The sequence below is a fragment of the Crocodylus porosus genome, unplaced genomic scaffold, assembly GCF_001723895.1.
Source record: "Crocodylus porosus isolate Cpor-Errol unplaced genomic scaffold, CroPor_comp1, whole genome shotgun sequence".
Taxonomy (NCBI): Eukaryota; Metazoa; Chordata; order Crocodylia; family Crocodylidae; genus Crocodylus; species Crocodylus porosus.
The window spans coordinates 71900394-71915687 of record NW_017728909.1 but is presented as its reverse complement, the minus strand read 5'-3'; the positions used below and the strand labels follow the sequence as shown (position 1 = coordinate 71915687).

The 15294-nt window shown below is 40.6% G+C and overlaps 1 protein-coding gene across 1 annotated transcript in view; it reads left to right on the top strand.

Moving 5' to 3' along the window:
- Positions 1-15294, top strand: part of FBXL17 (F-box and leucine rich repeat protein 17) — a gene marked incomplete at its 5' end in the record, with an annotated part of 503150 nt that overhangs the window by 17745 nt on the left and 470111 nt on the right. The window contains 2 exons of the mRNA XM_019531720.1: positions 2414-2671; positions 6697-6828. Coding sequence (XP_019387265.1) covers positions 2414-2671; positions 6697-6828 — 390 coding nt within the window. The remainder of the gene's footprint in view (positions 1-2413; positions 2672-6696; positions 6829-15294) is intronic.

Here is a 15294-nt window from a genome sequence, read left to right as displayed (position 1 = left end):
TTAAGAGTAACTTTCAAATATTTGGCCTTGGTTGAGATGCCTGCTTTATTTAGCTAATGATCGGAATTGGTGAAGGGTTGCCAGTAGTTTTGGTTATGGTTGTCCAGCTGGTGCTTGGTTCAGTTTTATCTGGGGCAGAGATGTAGCTTTTATGACTGCACACCAGTAGGAGGATTCTTTTTTTTTTTGTGTGTCTCCTTGATGACACAAGCCTGGAATGAAATTGGTTTAGGAGGGCTCTGAAGTCTGTTTGGTTACTTAATTAAGTATTTTGTATGTAACAGAATTTTTATTGGGCCTGCCCTTGGGTCATCCATAATTATTCCTCTGAGTAATTTTTTTAATGTCTTCTCTAAACTTTTGTGTCATGGTTTTTATATTATACTCTACCAGACCATGAAGTTAGAAGTGATTTCAGGTTCCAGCTTGGAGCACTGTTTGTACTCTGAAGTTCAGCTTCCATATATGAAAGTAATACCATATTAACCTGAATCCAAGATGACCCCGAATTTAAGATGACCCCCTCTCCAATAATTAGATTGTATACACGGAAAATTTATAAAATTGTTTTATTTTTCTATGTATAGAATCTAATTATTGGAGAGTTGTCTTAATTCTTCCCCCTACCACTGGTGCAGTGGGGAAGGTGGCAGGGGTGGATAGGTGATGGGTGAGATGGGGAGGACAGGTTAAGGGGATTCAAGCAGCTTGAGCCCTGGCCCTTGCCCCCGTTTTCCCTTTAGCCCCTGGGCCTGGGACCTAGCTGGAATTGCTGCTGTTGTCGGGCTGGACCAGGACTGGAACAAGCATGTGCTCCATGTCCCAAGCTGGAGCAGGGTGAAGCCTGCTGGAGCAAGGGGAAGGGGCTGAGGAGATAAATGGTGGTGGTAAGCCTGTGGTGGTGGTAGGGTGGTGGGCAGGGGCAGTGGGGATGCAGGCAGCAGCTGCAGCTCTCTCCCTGAGCCCGGGATGGAGCTGGAACTAGAGCCGCAGCAGCTACCTGCACCTTGTATTCAAATCCAAGACAAGGGGATTTTTCCCCATCTTAAATGGGGTGGGGACCTTGTCTTGGATTTGAATAAATATAGTTGTTTTGTCATGTGCAGTGCATTCCCTCCCCCCTCCTTGTTTGTGATAAGGTTGTAGAATTAGTTATTTTATGGGGCAAGTATTATTTCAATGGCTTGATCCAAGAGGTTTGTAATTGAGTTTACTTATTATGAGCCCCTGCCATTAAAATATTCAGCCAGTTATTTAATGGGTTATACTAAATCACTCTAATCCACAGAAGCATCCTTTGTCATTGTATTTTTTTCCTTGGAAGTCGCTATTGTTTTACAGCTAACCATTGACTGATGAAGTAACAAGGGAGAAGCTAGATTGCCATTACTGAAAAAACAGATTGTGTCCAGCATAGAAAATGTTTATTTCTGAAAGGGACAGAGGCAAAGATTTCTTTATTTTATTTGCCTGTAGGAAGAATAATTCTAATCTGCTTTAAGTGACAGAAGAGTATTGTAAAGTCAGCTTGGCTGGTTTTGCTTCTGTTTTCTAAAAGTAAACGCTTTCTCTTGCTTGCTATGTAGAATCTTATGTTTGTTTTCATGATCTAGTTAGTTTTACACTGTCATTATTCATTAACTTGATAAAATGTTTTTTTATTTTCTTTCATTGGCTTAAACAACAGGGATTGAGTTGTGTTCATCATCTTGGACAGGATTTACATTTTGCTAGTATCTTGATGATATGTGTCATGGTGCCAAAGAGAAAGGCAGCATATCGGACTAGCTAGTTGATAAAAAATGTGCATGGAGTAACTGACACATTAAAAAAATCAAATTGTCCATTCTACCTTTGCTTCTTTCATTTCCCTGTCAGTATCTTGGATCACTGGTTATCACTGAATTTTTTTAAACTGCTACAGATTTTGACAGTTCAGCTGTTGCTGACATTGTTGCAGTTACTGACGTTTGTCTGACTATTGTTGGCAATCAGTATGGAATGTAATCCATACCTTTTTGTTTGAAGGGTGATAAGTGGCTCCAGAAAACAAAACCCTTACAATTTGTTATTGTGACAGTTGAAAAAAACTACACACAAATGAGAATTTATTTGCCCTTTTCTTTGAAATAAGGATTTCCTTAACTTCTCAGGGATTAGGACAGGTTTCTTAGCAAGGTAAGCATAACATTGATTTCAGTGATCTGTGCCTGGAATCTATGTAAACTAAATGTGCCCTCTCCGTCCCATCCCATCCCCCCACTTCACAGTTGATAGAAATACTTCTTCCAACCCAGTCATAGTTTTTGTGGTTTCAGATAAGTTCCTCTACCGTTTTTTTTTCAAGATATTTTTAATCAAAGTTAAAATTGACTATGAGGATATTAAACTGAGAATTTGGATTTGTTGACAGGTCAACGACGAGTTATTGGAAAAAATTGCATCAAGAAGCCAGAACATAACTGAAATAAATATTTCTGATTGTCGGAACGTATCAGATACAGGAGTGTGTGTGCTAGCTTTTAAATGTCCTGGACTCCTAAGGTATACTGCTTACAGGTGTAAACAGCTTTCTGACACATCTATCATTGCAGTTGCCTCTCAGTGTCCTCTGCTGCAGAAAGTACATGTAGGCAATCAAGACAGACTTACTGATGAAGGACTCAAACAGGTAACATTACATTTTAATCAAAATAAATTTGTTGATGCCGAACTTAATGGTTTTTACAGTGTTACGCTTCCTTCTAGAATTGGGCTAGTCTTTTTAGCTAAATGAAGCTTACTCTGAAAGAAGTTAACAAAAGGGTCAGGAAGCCTGGTGTTTCTCTTGATGCATAGTATAAAATAAATACTCTTTTATCTAAATCCTACTAAAATGGAGCAAAAGATCTTGAAATCTGTGCATCAGACCAGAACCAGAAGTTATTCATTAGCTACTGTGAGTTTCTCTTGAGGTTATCCTTTTGCAAATTAATGCCATCTTTTGAATAGTTCTTTATAGGGAATAAAGCAATTTGGCTGTAAAAAAGTTAAACTGATATTTTAACCTTTGTATTTGGTCAGGGGTCAGGAGTTCTGGTTATAGAGTCAGAAATGAATTCTTTGCTTTGCTCAACTTTCCTTCATCCTAAATAATCCTGGGGCTCCTAATTTCCTTTTGTAGGTTACAGAGATACTTTTCTGATAACTGGGCATTAAAAAAAAAACTCTATCCAGTTACTTTTTAATGGATCCTTTTAATTTTTTATTTCTTTCACTTCTATCCTTTTCATAATTTCTGCCTTTGAAGTAACAGGATTGTTAAAGGGTTAAACTCAAGGTTTGTTGAAATATGCTGGAGAGATCCAAGGAAGAGGGTTATGCCCCCTGCTACAGAGGAAGGTAAAAACTCTCACAATACTTACTAGTCTTATCATGGGGTAAAATCCCTTCCTTGCTCCAGTTGTAGCAGTTGGTGTGACCCTGAGCAGAGGAGCAAGACCATCTAGCCAGGAACCTCTGGGTCTTAGTTTCAACAGGAACACTGTCACACCCCTGTCAAAATCACCAGCCTTTTCTGCAGCTAGCACCCAAGGTTAACCCCCCCACCTTCCAACACATATAGTAAACAGGAAGGGAAAATAACTCCTTTCCAGCCTCATGTGGCAACCAGCCAAGCCCAGACGCTTGAGTAATACCTGTAGTATATCACAGGCATAGTTATTTCTAGATCCTCCCTGACCAATACTTATCCCGACCCTCCTTGAATACGTCCAGCATTGGAGAATGCCACAACTTCCCTAGGCAGTCTATTCTACTGCCTTGCTATTCTAACAGTGAAGTTTTTTTCCCCTGACATTGGGCTCCTGTAGACGTGCAGGGAGCCTGCTCTGACGTGCTGGAAATCCAGTGAGTCGGAGCAGACTTGATTAATCGAATCTGCTGGAGCATGGAAATTGACGTGCTCTGGTGGCTTTTCCTGTCATGTGTATCAGCGTCTCTGTGCTGAAAAAATGGCAGCAGGACACTTTAAAAAAAGGCAGCAGGGTGCTTTGAAACGCATTCAATGAGCTTTAGTTGAAAGTGCCCTGCCACCACTTTTTCAGTGTGGGGATGCTGATACAAGGTGATGCATGGGTACTTTTAATTGGTGTGGCTTACTAATTAAAGTGCCTGGCACTGCATCTCAGAACACGTAAAAATGCCCATTGAGTCCAAACCTGCTTTGTTTTTTTCTCTCTGCAGCAGGAGAGAAAAGGTCCTGTCTTGTTATGGCATCCCTTCAGATTTTTGAAGATCAAGACCCCTCCTAAGAACCCTTTTTGGAAGCTGAACTTGCTCAAAACTGCACACAGGAATCTAGATGAGGCATAACCAGTTCAGTCTTTTTGGGTTTAGGAGTGAACATAATTTAGTACCTATGAGCTGTAAATTAAAATAAAATCTCTGAGGCAAATCTTCCTTTTTAAAAACAGTCCTTTTATGTTGCTTTTGATGGCTCTTGGTGTCTCCACAGCAATAGCTGTGCTGGCAGGGTACAATGTTCACTTGTGGTCATTAATGGGGCTGAAGCTACTGACCGCAAGAATGGTGTGTATACGCATTTTGTGATAGATTCTTTACAAAGGCAGAAGCCTTCTGTTGTTTGCTGTATTATAGACTTCTTGTGGGTCAGTTGCATATGTGGATTTGCTTACTGTTCTAGCTCAGAACCTGAGTTCTGTCAGCAAAACGGGATGGTGTGGACCAGGCCATAATTTTTCTTTCACTAAATGGAAGTGTTCTAATCTGAAGTGACTGTTACAAGAACAAAAAGTTTTAATGAAAGCAGAGTTCATCATTAGGCATATTCTCCAAAATGTTACATTATTTCAACCCCATTTTAAGTTTTTGGAAATATTAATCAACTTGAGAAAAAATAAGATCAGAAATAAATGTAGCATTCTCAACATGATTTTGTTTTAAACAAGAGAAATTATGCTAATTGCGGAACAAATCACAAGTTAGATTTGAGATAATATTTAAAATTGTTAATGAAGTTATGAGTCTTGGGCATTTTTGTATGAGGATTTTTCCCTACACCTATACAGGCTAGAAACTGTTCTTTTAAATGACATTTTGGGTTTCAAGTATTGATGAGCATCACAAGACTTGTAATTAATTTGCCAGAGTTGGGAATGTTAACTAACATGTACATTGGATGAACATAGTCAAAGTCTAACTGCATAGAAATTGGGAAAAGCAGTGAGTCAGCTGGCTGTTAGCCGTATTTTTTGTGGTTTAAAATTTTCTATTTAAACTAAGTAACAGATTTATTTAAAATTTTTGCAAAAGTAATATTTATCCATGCCTCGGATGCTACCAGTTGAGAGAAGATGTACTTTCTTATTTATACCAAATAAAGAAGTTGATTCTGGCTTCATCAAAAACTTGAGACAGCTCGTAAGACAGAGACATTTTTGTGTCCATGTAAAACATGCGTTGTTCCTTGTAATAATTTCTAAGGCTGCACAAGTTCTGTCTCTGGAACTTCAAAAATGAATGAACAAGAGTTTCATTCGGTCTTCTACATGTTCTTACACAATAAATGAAGCAATAGTATCATTTTGGGAGCTGAAAATGTACATTTGTCTTGCATGCTGGAAATGCAAGTGCAGAATGTGAGACCATTAATTTTTTTTAAACTGTGGGGCTGCTTTTTAGTAATGAAGAAGAGTGCAATACAAAAAAAAATATTGTTTCATAAGTATTTTATAGTATCTTTGTCTCATCTGTTTACCTTTGAAAATCAATTTAAGGTCATATCTTTATTGTATTGCTAAAGTATGGTCAGCAGGAACTGTTGGTTCTCAGTTTTCTTCTAAGGAGACTGCGCTATAGTAAATTGAACCAAATTTGAAGGAACCTGTCCCAATCAATTCCAAAGAAAAAAAGATGGTTTTACCCATCTGCTTGTTCTTTTTGAGGTTGTTTGGCTTTTAGATAGTTGTTCTTATTTGCCAGTGACTGCAAATCTGGCAGTCAAGCTGTTCTTCCTAACTACTGCCTGTGAATCTTACATTTTTCTCCTCAGGTTACTTGAGCATCGAGCTGTTAAAATTAGTTATCAATTGAGGAAATTATCTCCTTAAAGTGACTCAGTTTGACATATCACAGTATACCTTTGGCTGATATGTCTGAGTTTTTCAAGGCTTGATTGCCACTAGAACTGAATACGAGTTGATCTAATTTGCAGATGAAAACAGAATTTGTTTGTGTGGTGGTGTTTTTTACTGTCTTGCCTGTTGCTTGCATTAATAAGTGTGCTTCCCAAAGCTTAAAGCAATTAAAATGAACAATGACGGACATTTAAGCTAATGCTTACAGGAAAACTCATAAAAAAATCATGTTAAATCAGGTATGTTGGAGCTTGGTTGGTCATGTTGGCTGCTCAGAGGTTTCTTCTATCAGCAGACTTAGTTTTTCTGCTTGGTGTGCTGTAAGGTTTTTTTTGTTTTTCTGTTTTTAATTGGCTGTTCATGGTTAAGACTCACTTTCACCTTTCTTGCAACATTTTTTTTACTTGTTTGTTAACTATTATTGTAGCTCTCAGGCAAGGTTGTTCCTAGGAAGAAAACAAAACCCAGATATTTACAAATGAATTTCTATTCCTTTTTATTTTTTGTTGTTGTTTTCATTTTTTCCTTTAAGCACTTGCATTATTTTATTTACTTGCAGCTGGGCTCAAAGTGCAGAGAACTGAAAGACATTCATTTTGGCCAGTGTTACAAGATCTCAGATGAGGGAATGATCATTATAGCAAAAGGATGTCTGAAGTTGCAAAGAATATACATGCAGGAGAACAAATTAGTAAGTACTTGTATACAATTTGAATGGAATGTAAGAGCATTTTAACAGCTCTTTGTTCTCAACGTTTTCCCCAGTTACTTGGTACTTAAAGCATTTTTTGAATATTTCCCTCCCCTCCATCCGTGCCCCCCCCCCACCCCTCAGAGTGATCTGCCAAAAAAACTTCTTCTCTAGGTATGAGATTTCAAGTTTTGTACAGAAAGCAACACAGATCATGATTGTCAGACTCAATAACAAAATGCCTGTTCATACTTATCAGATAAGTCTTTTTGGACCATAACCTATCTAATACTAGGCAAGGTAAGTTTTTACTATTTCCCCTCTTCTTAAATTTTGTTATATTAGAAGTATCTTGTAGAACATGTTCAGCTATGATATATCTAATAAGAGCAGGATACAGTCTTGAGACGGTAGGTGTAATGCAGACTGTATGTCTTAAACACTTTGGAGTTATTTGAGATTTTTCATTTAAGATGGAAATAAGCTAGATAAAAGATGGAAGCCAAAGAACTCCTGTATGTTTCCTGAGTGTTTTGGACACAGTAGAAACTAATGAATTATATAATGTAGCTTAGAAAAAGACTTGGATAAATTTCTTCTGTATAACAAAATAGAAATTCTGACCATTAATGGTACTGAGAGTGCCTAAAGCTTGAGAGCAAAAATAAACACTACAAAATCTACATGGAAAAAGTGGTTCCTACATACTTTTGAAGGGTTATTTTTGTGCCATATGTGAAGATCTTGATTTGTACAAGTAATTACTGCGCATGCATGTTATAAGCATGTCTACTCAATTGCTTAACTGTTAAGTACATGATCACGGTAAAATATATGCAGGATGAAGTTTCATGACCATCTTTCTACATGCCTTAATAATTAAATTTTTCCTTTTTTACTTCCCCATTTCCTTTGTCTGTGGTATCTCAGTTATTTGCAGATAATAGTACAGGTTTTTCAAACATGAATACGAACTCTCTTGTTAAGAAAATAAAAACACCTCACTGGTACACTTCCTATAAATGGAAAGCTGCTTTGTTTTTAATAAGCATTTGTCATCTTCTTGGGCTATGTAGTCTCACCAGATAATAAATAAGTTAAGAGAGCTGAATTCTTGGGGGGAAAAATTATGGGGAAAATGGAACACTATTTTTTATTTTAATAACTTGGCATATTTTAAATCAAGGACTTACTTGAAGTCATTCCCTTCCCATAAAAACCTTTGCTTTTATGAATTAGCATTTTCCAATAAAACGTTGTATTGAGAAAAAAATTGACAGGTCTAATTACCACAAATGTGAAACTTAATTTTTCACAAAGCTTACTTCTCATATAGCATCTTGGGATAAGGACATAGATGAGAAATGATACCTTTTGTGAATATAGAGAATTAGGTGATACAGAATATTAATGAAAATGCTACAGTATTCAATAATGATTTCTATTTGTAACAATGCCACCAAATGTGGCGTCTAATAAAAGAATGGGCTGTGTCTTTCTGGTCAGGAAAATTGCTTGCTAGTGTTCAAGCATGTTATCACAGTTATAATTAAGTAATAATTTATAGCTCTGAAATGAGAAATACAAGAATCTGAATCAATAGATGTACTGGAGTTGACTGAGGAAAAAAGTGCTAGTAGGTGGTAAATGGATACTGACAAAGTCATAGCAGTGCTGCTCTTGTACCCGGGGCAGCAGTGGCTGCTGCTGTGCCAATTGTAGTATCATGATCAACCACCACTGTTGTAATGGCTATTTTTATACCCCTCACAAAGGCAGTGCTCAGGGCTACTGTCCTGGTTACTCTGCTGCTCCCCTGCCAGTTAAGTTGCTAGGTACTAATTTACAATTTTCTTTATCTAAAAAAGTCATAAAATTCAGAATTTTTTTACATAATACATTTAATGTTGTTTAAAGTTTATTTCTCCTCTAAAGTTTTATGTCAGCAGTGTCAGATTTTTTTCTGACTGAAGACATGCGGAAGTCGACTACTGCCATTTTCATATCAAATATTCCCTAGCCAAAAAAACTCGGCCAAACAAAAATGTGGAATATTTACTTGCATGCTTGTTTTTGTAGTATACAATTACTTTATAGATTTTATGCTACAGAAAAATAACTTGGAGAGGAGGGATTTTTAATTTTTGTATGAGGATTTGAAAATATGTATATTTCATAACCTGTTTCTTCTAATATGAAGCAGTAGGACAGGATAGAGTTTTTTTTCTGGGGATTGCAAATGGGCTTGTTTAAGACTACATCCATATATTAAACGTGTTTAATATTAATTCTGTGGAGCTAACCAACACCTAAATGATTTCTTTAGAGAGGGTTGCTTTGTAATAAAGCGTTGACTATCAATTTATATTTCAGTTGAACTTTATGTTGCTAAGTATTTCCATTAAGGAGGCTGCTGAGCAACAGCAGAATAATTTCTTGTTTTTTGGTTTTTTAGGTTGAACATTGCATTAAAAATATATTAGATATGACAAAAGAAATAGATAGCTTTCTTGTCCTGCAAAGCAGACTATTCAGTGGTACAAATTATGTAGTGTAGTGAGAGTTACAAACCATAAATTGATAGAGGGGTTGGGAAGAAGGGCTTTATACTTGTAACACATGATTTTTTACATATGTACTTTATTTCCATCCCTTCAAAATACCGTGTTTACCTGATTTTTTTTAATTCTTTAAACAAGAGAAATTGCACAAAAAAAGGATTTTTGTTGTTCCCTATGTGTGATAGGTTCTTCCAATTGAGAACTTAGTAAAATAACAAGCAACCTGAACTTTCCAAGCATGTGTAATTGTATAATTCCTTTCATAATGACACTCAAGCCAGCTTGATCTTATAATAGGATAAATTGTAGTTGGTACCCTCTTCACAACTGTTTAACAATAAATGAAAAAGGTTTTCTTTTTGAGAATTGTCCAAACCACATAAACATTTTAAATATAGTTTGGCTTTGCTGCTGCTGTTGGTTCGGCTGGAAACTAGCTTCTCTTAAGGCAAAATTTTAAATTGATTTATATTACTTTTTCATGGCAATTCTATCTATCTAAGAAATGGATTGGTTATTCTAACTTTAACTTCACCTCTCCCTGTACAGGAGAGAGAGAGTAGATAAAAGGAGTGGGGGCATAGCTCTGTCAAGGAGAGCTATGGATCCCTGAAAGCCAACGTTGGCGATCAGGGTGGATGGCTGGAGACGCTCTGGGTTAAAATCCGTGAGGAACACTGCACAGGGGACACAATGGTGGGAGTCTACTACAGCCCTCCAACCCAAAGTCAAGAGCTTGACCAAGAGTTCGCCAGGGAATTGGCTGAGGCCGCATGCTCTAGGTCCACGACTGTCATGGGAGACTTCAGCTACCCAGACATCTCATGGGAAGAGTGCTTGGCTAAATCAGAGTGGTCGCAAAGCTTCCTCTCCTGTGTGGATGACCTCTATCTGACACAAGGGGTCTACAGGCCGACGAGAGGTAAAGTGCTGCTTGACCTGGTACTGGCAACCGGGGATGACCTAATCAGTGACCTGATGATCGAAGGAAAGTTGGGTGACAGTGACCATGAGCTGATCACCTTCACCATCTGCTACAAAGCTGGCAAGTTAGTCAGCAATACAGAAGTCCTTGACTTCAGGAAAGCTGACTTTGGCAAGCTCAGGAGGCTTGTCAGTGAGGCCATAAGGGACCACGACCCCAAGGGGAGGGGAGATCAGGAAGAGTGCTTGCTCCTCAAGGGAGCGATCCTCAATGCACAGGCTAATGCTATTCCGTCTCAGGAAAGGCAGCAAAAGGGCACAGCAGCCCCTTTGGCTCTCCAGGGAACTAGTGGACCTCCTGCAGCTAAAAAGAAAGGCCTTAAAAGAATGGAGGATGGGATCCACCTCCAAGGAGGAATATTCCGCACTGGTCTGGTCCTGCAGGGAGTAAACCAGGAAAGCCAATTTTGCGACAGAACTCCAACTAGCTGCAAGTATCAAGGACAATAAAAAGTTCTTTTTTAGATACGTGGGGAGCTGGAGGAAAAGCAAGGACAACACTTGAACCCTGGTAAACCAGATGGGACAACCGACAACTAGGAAAAAGCCAAACTATTAAATGGGTACTTTGTGTCGGTCTTTCACCAGTCCCACGGGACACCCCTGCCCACTATGGGACAGCCTGGGTGATGGAGATTCCCTGCCTTCCATTAATGCTGACCTGGTAAAGGAACACCTTGAGAGGCTGGACACCAAGTCAGCTGGCTGTGACAACTTACACCCCAGCATACTCAAGGAGCTGGCGAGCATCATAGCCCAGCCCCTGGCATGGATCTTTGAGAACTCCTGGTGCTCTGGTTAAGTGCCTGAAGATTGGAAGAAGGCCAATGTGGTGCCTATCTTGAAGAAAGGGAGGAAAGTGGATCCGGCAAACTACAGGCTCCTCAGCCTGACTTCTCTCCCAGGGAAGGTCTTAGAAAAGATAATTAAAGAGGCCATTCTCAACAGACTGGCCAACGGCAACATCCTGAGGGATAGCCACCATGGGTTTGTTGTGGGTAGGTCTTGCTTGACCAATCTTATCTCCTTTTACGATCAGGTGACCTATTACCTGGACAAGGGAGAGGAGACTGATGTCATATATCTTGACTTCAAAAAAGCCTTTGATCTGGTATCCCATGATCACCTCTTGGCGAAACTGGCCAGTTGTGGCTTCTGGTCCACCACGATCCGCTGGCTGGGAAATTGGCTCCGTGGCCGAACCCAGAGGGTGGTGGTTGACAGAAGTTGATCGTCATGGTGCCTTGTAACCTATGGGGGTTCCCAAGGCTCTGTTCTTGGACCTGTATTGCTCAACATCTTCATTAATGATGTGGACACTGGAGTCAGAAGCGAACTGGCTAAGTTCACCAATGATACCAAACTGGGGTAAAGCACTCACACCTGAGGACAGGAGGGCGATCCAGGCTGACCTTGACAGGCTCAAGAAATGGGCGGATGAGAACCTGATGGTGTTTAACACTGAAAAATGCAAGGTTCTCTACCTTGGGAGGAAAAGCCTGTAGCATCCTTATCAGCTTGGCAGTGCTATGCTGGTTAGCACTACAGATGAAAGGGACTTGGGGGTCACGATTGACCACAAGATGAATATGAGCCTTCACTGTGATGCTGCAGCCAGTAAAGCAAGCAGAATCCTGGCTTGCATCCATAGATGCTTCTCAAGCAAATCCCAGGATGTTGTTCTCCCCTTGTACTCGGCCTTGGTGAGGCCGCAGCTGGAGTACTGTGTCCAGTTTTAGCTGCTAAATTAAAAAAGGATGTGGAGGAACTTGAGAGAGTGCAGAGAAGAGCCACATGCATGATCAGAGATCAGGAAAACATACTTTATGATGACAGGGTGAGAGCCCTTTAGCTTGGAAAAGCGCAGGCTCAGGGGGAATCTGATGGCCACCTGTAAGTTTATCAGGGGTGACCACCAGTATCTGGAGGAACAATTGTTCACCAGAGCGCCCCAAGGGATGACAAGGTTGAATGGTTATAAAGTCCAGCAAGACCATTTCAGGCTGGACATAAGGAAGAATTTCTTCACTGTCCGAGCCCCCCAAGTTCTGCAGTAGCCTGCCAGCGGGATGGTTCATGCACCTACATTGAACGCCTTCAAGATAAATTTGTATGCTTATCTTGCTGGGATCCTATTTCCCCCAGCTGACTTCCTGCCCGTTAGACAGGAGGCTGGACTCGATCTTCCGAAGTCCCTTCAAGCCCTAATGTCTATGTCTGTGAAATCTTCCACCTTAGAAAAAGTTAACCTTTTGTGTCATTAAAGCGTTTCTTTGGTTTTAACAGCAATATAGTACTCCTTGGGCAGACACATAGGTGGATGGAGGGAGGACTTTATCTGGGCTATGAGGAGAAGAAAACTCTAGAGCTTCTTAAGTGTTCCATGCTGCCCCAAGAGCTTTGAGGATGTGGGAAGCAGGAAGTTCTCTGAATAGAAAGGAGATTTCAGTGTGTTTAAACCTGTTCACTGACATGTACTCAAGAGGAAGGCTTACAGGGTCTTCCTCCCACCTCAAAGAATAATTCTGTGTTGTTCTCTTTTTTGGTTTAGACTAAACTTGGAATTTTGGGCTTTGTTATGGGCATCTGGTAACTGCTTTTATTTTCAGGGTGGAAAGGAATTTTTCTCTCATTCCAGTTTGTATGGGCAGAGTGGGTTTTTCACTTTCTTGTTACCAGCTCAGGGGCTGAATGAGTAGACGAAGTTAAAATTCATTATGTTGCACTGGGTACCTGCCAAGTTGTAGGTAATTTTTTTTCAGTACAGAGTCCATTTCTCTGATTAATTAGTTCTACTTTATGTTCCTAAAGAAAGTAGGGATGGGGGTTGGGTGCTTATTGTCTTATACAATGAAATGATTACTTTCTCTCTCCCCTACACCATTTAATTCTTACATGGCTGGAGGGAAGGCATTGTGGTTCCAGAAATGATGCTGGGACCAGCTAACTGTGGTGAGGTAGCTGATGTCTACTGGTTGGAATATATTACCAAGGGGAGACGATTTGTGGTTGATGCTGTAAGTGACTTAGTATCTCTTAGTGGGGGACAGTTTGCATTTTAAGAGGACACACAATATTTTTCTCTTTACTGGTGGATCAAACAAACCTTGTTTGGTTTTGGTGTTTTGATCTCTCTCTCTCTCTCTGTCTCTCCTTCCTGAAGTGGTTCAGAGTGTCTGAACCGCTTCGGAGATCCGGCCATAGGGTATAATGGGGAATCAATGAAATAGCTATAACTTTGTTGTTTTGTGTCTGAAAGATTTGGATGAAACCTGCAGGGGTGGTAGTCTCTATTGAGAGCATAAAGCATGCCAAGTTTCAAGAAGTTCAGTACAGCGGTTTTAGGGGAACTGCACCCCAAATTCTTGAAAGCAAAACTCATGTCATGTCTATGTGTTATACCACAGCAGGCTGAAAACTGCAGGGGTAGTGGCCCCTGCTCAGGCCACAAAGCCTGCCAAGTGTCAAGGAGATAACTGCAGGGGTTTGGGAGGAACTGCACCTCAAGCTGAGGACAAGCAAAATTCATGACATGGGTGATACTGTGTTAAGGCACAGCAGGGTGAAAACTGCAGGGGTGGTAGCCCCTGCTGTAGCCACGAAGCCTGCCAGCTGTCAAGGAGATAGTTGCAGGGGGAGTGTGGCTTCTGGGGCCCTGCACCTCTAGCTGCTGATGGGCAAAACTTGTGACATGGGTGGTTGTGCAACTGACTCTCTGTCTTGGGGCAGTTGATTGTCTGTATTGATTATTTCCTCGCCTTTGTGGTTTTGTAGGTGTTAACAAGCAGTGATTAATACCTACAAAACCACAAACTCAGGAGAGGAAATAATCAATACAGACAATCAACTACCCCAAGACAGACACAGTTGCACAAGCACCCGTATCACGGGTTTTGCCTGTCAGCAGCTAGAGGTGCAGGTCCCCAGAACCCCTGCACCGGTCTCCTTGACAGCTGACAGGCTTCATGGCTGTAGTAGGGGCTACCATCCCTGCAGCTTTCACCCTGCTGCGCCTTAACACACAGTGTCATCTAGGTCATGAGTTTTGCATGTCTGAAGCTTGAGGTGCAGTTCCCCCCAAACCCCTGCAACTATCACCTTGAAACTTGGCAGCCTTTGTGGCCTCATCAGGGGCCACCATCCCTGCAGTTTTCACCTCACTGTGGTGTAACACACATACGTGACATGAGTTTTGCTTTCAAGAATTTGGGGTGCAGTTCCCCCTGAACCCCTGCACCAATCGCCTTAAAACTTGGCATGCTTCATGCTCTCAACAGAGGCTACCATTCCTGCAAGTTTCATACAAATCGGACAAAAACAACAAAGTTATAGATATTTCATTGATTCCCCATTATACCCTATGGCAGGATCTCTGAGGCTCAGCTGCTTCGGCTGGATTGAAATGGGAACCTGGACCAGAGCTCCGGATCAGATCACTGGTATCTGAAGCGGCCAGATCTGAAGCCGGATCAAATAGCTGCCTACTTGCACAGGTCTGGTACCCGCACTTCAAAATTGGGGCATATATCTTAAATGGGAATGCTGGTTTTTCTACTGGGAATAGAATCATGGAGATGCTGTAAAATGGCAGCTGTTTTTTTAGTCTCATCCCCTCTCTCTATATGTACAGCTAGTTGCATGGAGGGAGGGACAGAATCAGTCTTCAGGAGCAGCTACATTTTTAACCTTTTCATAGGCACTGTGGAATTGGCAGTAGCTTTTGGCTAAGCAGCCAAGAGCTGCTGTCCTTTAGGCAGTGGCTGAGAGAGAGTTAAAATGTTTAGTTCTCACCTGAGCAGGAGTGGGAGAACATGAGTGTCATAGTGGATCAGATGAATGGTCCCTCTCACCCAACCTCCTATTTATGACAGTGGCAGAAGTCTTTCATAGTTTCTAGGGTCGGAAGGGACCTGAGTAGATC